Source organism: Falco naumanni, chromosome 10, assembly GCF_017639655.2.
Source record: "Falco naumanni isolate bFalNau1 chromosome 10, bFalNau1.pat, whole genome shotgun sequence".
In the NCBI taxonomy this organism is placed as follows: domain Eukaryota; kingdom Metazoa; phylum Chordata; class Aves; order Falconiformes; family Falconidae; genus Falco; species Falco naumanni.
Window position 1 is genome coordinate 21,310,397 of NC_054063.1, and position 7,990 is coordinate 21,318,386.

Sequence of the window (7,990 nt, forward strand, 5' to 3'; positions counted from 1 at the left end):
CAGACACAGCTTAGAACAGTGGCAGAGGGAACTCAAGAGCAGCTGCACTTGCCCTACTTCTGCAGGTGGCTTGTTTCCAGGCCTTGGTGACCCCCGGCAGAGCGGGGGGCACAGGCCCTGGCTCCCCAGCACAGCGCATCAGCTGGATCCTCAGCACACAGTGGTACTCCTCAGAGGGCAAAGGAAAGCAAAGCAGTGGGTAGCAGAATGGTGTGAGGAGCTGGGCAATGAGGAGGAGCAGAACCACCTTGTTTGGAGAGTTTATTGCAAGTTCCCAGAAGCACTGCATGCCCCAGGCAGTGAGCAGGTGGTGGGATTGTCTTCACGGTAGGCCTCCGTCAGCAGGACGAGATGTGGGAACAGTTTGGAAGGGAGGAGAAGGCCCCAGCAGGAGCAGTGCCCAGCTGCCCCCAGCCACCCCGTGAACTGTGCTTTCCTAGCAAGGGGCAGCTGGCTCAGAGCCTGCCCAGGGCCGTGTGCGTGCGGGGGCTGCGGGGTAGAGGGGAAGTGGTCCCTTCCCAGGAGGGAAGCAGCTGCATCTCCAGACAGGGAGGAGGCGAGACAGGAAGCCACAAGCAAGGAGGCGGCTGCAGCAGGGGCACAACTTCTCACCCAGCAAAGATAGCTTCTTCACCCCAACCCCGGGCGCCCCCCCCACTGCAGGCAGCCCCATCATCCACCCTGTCCAGCTGGGCACCATCCTGCAGGGCTTGGGGCCGTGGGAGCCCCACCAGCTGCAGGAGTGAGTGGTTTCATGGTGCAGGGAGCCCAGGCACAGCGGAGCAGCAGTAAGGACGGGCTGTGCAGGAGCTGCCGGGTGGTGAGGGCAGCTGGGATGCCAGGCACTGCCTCCACAGCTCCTAGTAAGGCTCGTTCTTAATGAAGCGGCTGAACATGGTGAAGGCAGAGAGGGGCCGGTCTGTGGGCACCATGTGGCCGGCTCCCTGTGGGGAAACAGGCAGCAGCAGGTCAGTGCCAGCCGTGGAGCTGCTGCAGCCCTGCAAACACCTGCAGCACAGCCGACACCACCCCAGTCTGACGGCAGCACTGGTGCCCGGGCATGCCTACCTCTCTCCCCAGAGCCCCTCAGCCCTACCTTCACAGTGAGGAAGGCGATGTTGGTGAATTCCTTCACGAAGCCCCCAATCTGGTTCTCGCCTCCTTCAGTGTAGAGCCAGGGCCGGCGAGCCACCTGCACCTGGGACCAGTGGCAGCACCCTCAGTGCCTCGGCTACCCGTGGCAGGCAGGCACCCCTGCCCACCCCCTCACCAGCTGCAGCACACAGCCGGCTGCACAGCCCAGAGCTGGGGACCGGCCTGACCCCGGCCCTGCCCTGCCCATTTACCTTCTGGCACAGGGAGTCCACAAACCACTCATCCCCAAGGAAGTTGCAGGCCATATCGACATCCCCATTGTACACCAGGATCCGGTATTTCTGCAGAGCAGAAAGAGGGTGAGCATCTCACAGGGATGCAGCTCCAGCCAGGCACGAGGCCGGTTTGGCACAGCCAGTCCCAGGGTCCGGTAGGCTCCCCAGCACGCACCGTGGCTCCGAGCAGCTTCAGGTACTGGTCGTTCATCTGCATGTACAGGCGCTTGTAGCTGCGGTTCACCTCGAAGCTGTGGAGGCGTTGGCATCAGGTGGCTGCTCACACTCACAGCAGCCCCTCCCTACACCAAGAGCTTGCTCACCTGCACACCTGCCACTCCGGAGCATCGGGGGAGATGTGGAGAGCCTTCCTCACCTCTGGGGAGTTCAGATATGTGCTGAGGGCTGTGGAGTTGGTGCAGGGCGGGTCCATCCGGACCTTCTTTCGGGCTACTGGCATCCGGAACAGGTTCTGGGAAAGAGTTGAGAGTCCCTGCCACAGCAGCACCTGGTGATGCCCCACAGGACCATCCGCTCTGTCCCCTCCTGCCCACAAGCAGCACTGCCAGCTGGGCAGAAAACACTCACAGCCCAGTGGCACAGGTGCCCAGGCTCACCTGCCGCCAGGAGAACCTCATCGGCATCCGGATGAAGGAGTTGCCCAGGTCATGTGTGATGAGATAGCCACCCTCATACCTGCAGCCAGAACAAACACAGGGACAGGCTAGGAACAAGGGCTCACGGCCCTCCCTGAGTGAGCCCTCGATGGCAGCCAGACACAGTCCGCCTGTCCCCAGTACCCAGCCCACTGCGTCCCTCTGCCAGCCAGGACCCACAAGCTGCAAACCAAAGCGAGCCAGTGCCCAGAGACCTGCCCTCCCTGGGGCCACTCTCACCTCATGCTCCCAGGGACACCGCCATCACACGGGGCGTAGAGGTTGTAGATGTTGAGGCCTGACTCCTCTACAATATGAATCATCTCCTCCATCTGCAACAAGCCACAAGGAGAGTTTGGGGCTCAGCAGGACACTCAAGGGACTGTGGGCATATCCAGCGCCAGGTGGGTGGGTGCTGGTCACAGACACTGGCACTGGGCATGTGCCTGGGGGCTCCAGTTCCCCTCACCTTGAGTGTGCAGTTCAAGTTGGAGTTGTCGTGGAAGTTGCACTTCCCTTGGGAGCAGCAGAAGGCCTGCAACTCTCTCCACAGCCTGTAGGCAGAGACCAGGGGACTTGGACTGCACTGCCCACATAGCAACACTGACACACAGACAGCAGCCGTGGCTGCAGCTGCATGGCACACAGCTCTGCCCAGTGTCCTGTGCATCCCACAAACCAGCGTGCCCAGGGGAGCTGCCCAGGATGAGGGGCCACCTCCACAGCCCAGCTGCTGGCCCACATCAGGTGAGGAGCTTCCCTTGTCCCACACACCACCGACCCAGCCAGCCCTGTCCCTGGCCACGCGCCCATCCTTCTCGCACAGAGACAGTCCGCCTAGCAGTAGCACTCCCCCTCCTCTTACTCAGTCCCCAGCAGACCATGGTAATAGGCAAAGTAAACCAGGGAGTTGTCGTTAATCTCGTAGGATGAGAGGCCATTTCCCACAGCGATTCCCTGCAAGGCAAGAAGAAAACAACTCTGTTGTGTTCCAGCTCCCCACAGGGCAGCTGCAGCGACAGCAGCATCAGACAGGAAGCAGATGTGGCACTGTTTACTCCGCAGAGGGAACAGGAAGGGTCGGGGGTGCCTGAGAATACTCCCCTCACCCCACCCAGCAGAGACGGACACGTCCACCAGCAGCCACTGCCAGCACCCCAGGAGATGAAAGGCTGTGGGGCCAGACCTGCCCTATGCTCCTGACTCAGTCCCCACCCCGGTATCACTCAAGAGCCACAGCGAGGCCATACCAAGCCTTCTGCTCCCCAGCTCAGGCTGGGCCAGCGGCAGAGCCCAGCCGCTCACCTTCAGGTTGAGGCTGGGGTCCTGCATCACCCACTCCGCTAGTGTGGGGATGTAGACCCCACCATAGCTCTCCCCCGTGAGGAAGAGATCATTCTTGGAGTACTCTGGGAAGAGCCGGAGGAAATCCTTCAGCGCCAGGTAGTTGTTGCGAGCAACCTGCAGGTAGGAGGAGTGGGGTCAGGCAGCAAGGCAGGACCCCCGCGCCACAGCCGGGGCAGGCAGGAGGCAGGTCCCTCCCAGCAGCATGGGTCACTCGCCTCAGTGTCGTTCGTGGCATACTTCTTGTCCTCGGCATACGAGAAGCCGACGCCGGGGGGGGGACTCCAGGTAGAGCATATTGGCAATCTGCAGGGACAGCAGAGGAGCTGGAGATTCGGGGGGGTGGCCTCACCCCAGCTAGCGAGGCAGCGGGCTGCCGGCCTTGCCAGTGGCAGCACCCACGGGTGCCCGGCCTGCACTGGCAGGGCTGCATTCCTGCCCTGCTCCACAGCAGCTTTAGAGAAGGGTGTGTTCGATGAGGGGGCCGTGGCTCAGCTCCATGGAGAGGGCAGGAGGAACTGGCTCGGAGCCACCCTCTCCCCACAGCCCTGGAGTACTGCAGCGCCTGTGCCCATACCTTGTTCCAGGCATAGTCGTTATACTTCAGCGTGACCCCGTCGGGCTGGATCTGGGGAAGCAGAAGGCGCTGACCGATGGGCACAACCGGGCTGGCCCCAGCGGGACAGCTCGTGCCACACAGCCTGACAGCCCCCGGTGGCCCTGGGCTGGCCGTGATTACTGACCAGGAAGGGGCCGTGCTCCTTCAGGAAACCCTCCATGGAGCTGCAGCCGGGACCCCCGTTCAGCCACAGCACCAGGGGGCTGCTCTGGGGGTTGCTCTGGGCCTCCACAAACCTGAGGACACATGGCCGTCAGCACCCGGCCAGGCCCCCGCCCCCGCCGCTCGGGGGCGCAGCCCGGCCCCGGTACCGGCGGGGCCCCACGTACCAGTAGTGCAGGTGCTGGCCTGGCCCGGCGCAGAGGTAGCCCGAGAAGTGCCGGAAGGAGGGCTGCTTGGCCAGCCCCGGCAGGAACGTCACCTCGTGGCCCCGGGGGGCGGCCCGGCTCAGCCCCAGCCCCAGCAGCAGCAGCACGGACAGCGGCACCGGCCCCATCTGCGGAGCGGGAGGGGAGGTCGAGGCGCTGCTGACCGGGAATGGCCCGGCCGTCCCGTCCCGTCCCCCCCCGCTAACCCCTGCCGCTCCCGGCGCAGCTCCCGGCGCCGACGGTCCCGGTGGGCACATGACACCCGCCCATATGACCTCCGCTGCTCACGTGACCGGGGCGGGGCCTCGCGGCGGCCAATCAACACCCAAGAGGGCGGCGGGGCCGCGCCCCGGGGCCGCGCGCGCACGTGAGAGCCGCCCCGCCCCGCCCCCCCTCGGGGTCCCGCGGGACCCCCCACGGCGGGACCCCCCATGTGGGAGCCCTCGGCCCCCCGCGAACACGACGGTGGCAGCTGGCAGCAGGGGTCCGGTGTCCCGGTGGGCACAGCTGGGTGCCACCGCCCATCACCGGGTGCCACCGGCCATCACCGGGCACTGCTGGGCGTCACTGGGTACAGCTGGGTGCCACTGGGCATCACTAGGTACAGCCGGGTGCTACCGACTACCGCCAGGCACTGCCAGGCATCACCAGGTACAGCTGAGTGCCACCAAGCATCGCCAGGCACCACCGGGCACTGCTGGGCATCACTGGGTACAGCCAGGTGCTATCGAGTACTGCTGGGCGTCACCGGGTACAGCTGAGTGCCACCAAGCATCAGCGGGTACTGCCGGGCACTGCCAGGTGTCACTGGTTACAGCTGGGTGCCACCGGGTACAGCTGGGTGCCACCAGGTACTGCCTGGCAGTGCCGGGCAGGCATCGTGTGGAGTGCCTGTGGCCCGGGAAGGCGGTAGGGCCCGGCTGTGGGTCCCCCCCGCGCTCCCCTGCGGCACTAGGACCCCTCCGCGCCAAGCCGGCTGTCACTGCGTTGAAGGTCCGTCACTGCCTCACAGCAGCTGTGACAGGGACAGATAAAAATAGCGGTGGCGGCGATGGCTGCCCAGTGCCGCCTCGCTGTGTGCTTCCACCACGTCCATGGAACCAACGTCCGCCTGGATGCCTCACGCACGCGGGCCACGCGGGTGGAGAGCTTCGCCAACGGGCTCTGCTTCAGCCAGGAGCCGCTGGCACCCGGGCAGATCTTCCTGGTGGAGATTGAGGAGAAGGAGCTGGGCTGGTGCGGGCACCTGCGTGTGGGGCTGACGGCCCACGACCCCCAAAGCCTGGAGGTTGTGCCCGAGTACTCGCTGCCAGACCTGGTCAACATGGGGGACACCTGGGTGTTTGCCATTACCCGGAGCCACAACCGCGTCATGGTGGATGGGGAGGAGGTGCGGGCACGGGGTCCCCCCTGGGAGCCCTTTCTGCTGATCGAGCAGGTGAGGATCCCCCGCGACACGCTGGTGGGCCGCAGCAGGCCTGGGCGTTACAGCCACATCCTGGATGACCTGTACAAGACGAATGCGTTGCCCGCGACCGCCCGGCGCAGCCGGATTGGCGTGCTGTATGCTCCGCAGCCCGATGGCACCGCCGACATGCACATCGTCATCAATGGAGAGGACATGGGGCCGAGCGCCAGGCACCTGCCCACCAGCCGCCCACTCTACGCCGTGGTTGACGTCTTTGCCTCCACCAAGAGCGTCCGGGTCATCCCAGTGGAATACGGCTGTAGGTACCTGCCCCCTCCCTGTGGCATGTCCAGGAGCCGGCGCGGGCAGGGGCTCAGGTGGGGTCACCCCATAGTCCCCAACAGTGGGAGCATCAGAGCATGCCACAGGGTAGAGGGACATGGGGCAGAGGCCACAGGAGAGCCCCCAGGCCCTGCAGAGCATGGGCAAGACCCCACACAGTCACTGACAGGCAGCATCTGCCAAAAGCTCTGCCGCCTGCTGCTGTGCCGGGGCTGGGGGGAGAGCGCCCACCAGCCCCCAGCAGCGACAGTCCGGGCAGAGTCCAGCCCTTCCTGAGCAGAGTGATGGGGGTCAGTGCCCTGCGCTGCCCCGGACCGGAGGCTGCGGGACTGCAGAGCCGCGCTCCTGCAGCCCCGCACTCATCCCCAGCCAGACGCCCCTCACCGAAGCCCAACGCTGGCACTCATGGGGCTGCTTCTCGGGGGCTGGTGAGCCCCCACCATGCCCAGCCTCACCCCACGGGCACACAGCCACCTGGAGCCCAGTGACGACCTGCCTTGGCATCAAAACATGCGGCTGTGCCCTGCTGCCCCCCCCCCCAGCACACATGCCATGCCCCCACATCTGCCACGTGCCCCGGCTGCGGGGTGTCCTGGGCAGGCAAGCTGTGATGCCATCGGAGGTTGGGCAATATCTGGCATCCCTCGGCTGGCTAGGGAGGGGCCGGGAAAGCCTGTGCTGGTTGCTGGCTCTTGTGAGGAGTCAGGTCAGTAAGTGCTAATTAGCACCATAATGGAAAAATCAGCTGAGGATCCAGTGAGATGAGAGCCAGGAGAGCTAGTGCCTGGGTGCTGGCCACCCCCATCCACAGCTTCTCTTACTGGTGCAAAGTTCAGCTGCTTCTGTCTCAAGGCTGAAATCTGGGATTCTTCCTGCCAGCTGTGAGCTGGAATACCCGAACAGCGATGTTACACATGCCTGCCTACCCGGTTTCCCTGCCCCAGCAGCGTGCCAAGGGCAACCGGCCAGAGCCTGCTGCAGGGGGCCGCTGAGCTGCCTTGGGGGGCCTGTCTTCACCACCCCCCAGGGACTCGCGCTGGCAACACGTACCTCTGGGAAAGCTGCTCCCTCCCACCGCGGCCACGGGTCCCGCAAGCACTGCAGCTGGCACAGGCACCGCTGCAGAGATGCAGTCTGGCTTCCTCCCCTCGGCTAAGATTGCAGGAGCTCTGGTTTCTGCAACACTTCCGTAGGGTTTAAAAATCAGTCTCAGTGCGGTTCTGTCCCTGGCTGGGGTCTGGGTAGCAAAGTGAAAAACAGAAGTAGCAGCTGAGCTGCTGGTGACGGGCAACACAGCAAAGGGGGCAGCGTGCAGGAAAGGCGAAGGGCATCTGCTGCCTGTCACCCAGCACTCGGCACAATGCAGCCCTGCGCGGCTGAGGCAGATAAGCACTCCAGCCAGCCAAAACCAGCCCCAAGGTCGGAGCAGGCTAGGCACAGTGTGGTCGGGCTTGAAAGAGCTCTGCCCTGCCCAGTGCCAGTGAGAGCCCCTGGACAGGTGAAACAGCTGGGCCCCACCTGTGGCTCCACTCCGGCCCAGCACGATGCCCTAGGGTATTCTCTGGTTTGGCTCTTGGACAGCGGATGAACCAAGGCCCAGAGGCTGCACCTGAGTCACCTCTCATTTAAAATCTGAGAAGAGAACCAGCCGCAGCTAATTGCACCCACGCTGCTGAGCTACCAAGGGTTCCGGAAAGAGGAGTCCCATGGGGGCACGTGTCATAGGAGCAGGAACTGGGTAGGGCCCGCGCAGGTGGCCATGGGAACGGCTCAGAAGATGGTTGTTTCAAAGGCATTGCAGGAGCCTGGCACTGGCACCAGTAGAAGCAGACCAAGGGAATGGGATGAAAGGAGAGCTCAGTGTGGGCACGTGGGACCCTGGG

The 7,990-nt window shown here is 64.4% G+C and overlaps 1 protein-coding gene across 1 annotated transcript; it reads right to left on the reverse strand.

Moving 5' to 3' along the window:
* Window positions 1-244: 244 nt before the first annotated feature.
* CTSA (cathepsin A) lies at window positions 245-7,339 on the reverse strand. The gene is given in 18 exon segments (XM_040609447.1): window positions 245-944; window positions 1,097-1,198; window positions 1,347-1,436; window positions 1,546-1,621; window positions 1,694-1,842; window positions 1,988-2,066; window positions 2,267-2,358; window positions 2,496-2,580; window positions 2,892-2,983; window positions 3,332-3,487; window positions 3,589-3,648; window positions 3,650-3,676; window positions 3,948-3,998; window positions 4,114-4,225; window positions 4,319-4,485; window positions 5,486-5,561; window positions 5,673-5,864; window positions 7,158-7,339. Coding segments are annotated over 17 exon segments (1,557 nt in total). The 5' UTR covers window positions 5,732-5,864; window positions 7,158-7,339; the 3' UTR covers window positions 245-860.
* Window positions 7,340-7,990: the final 651 nt, after the last annotated feature.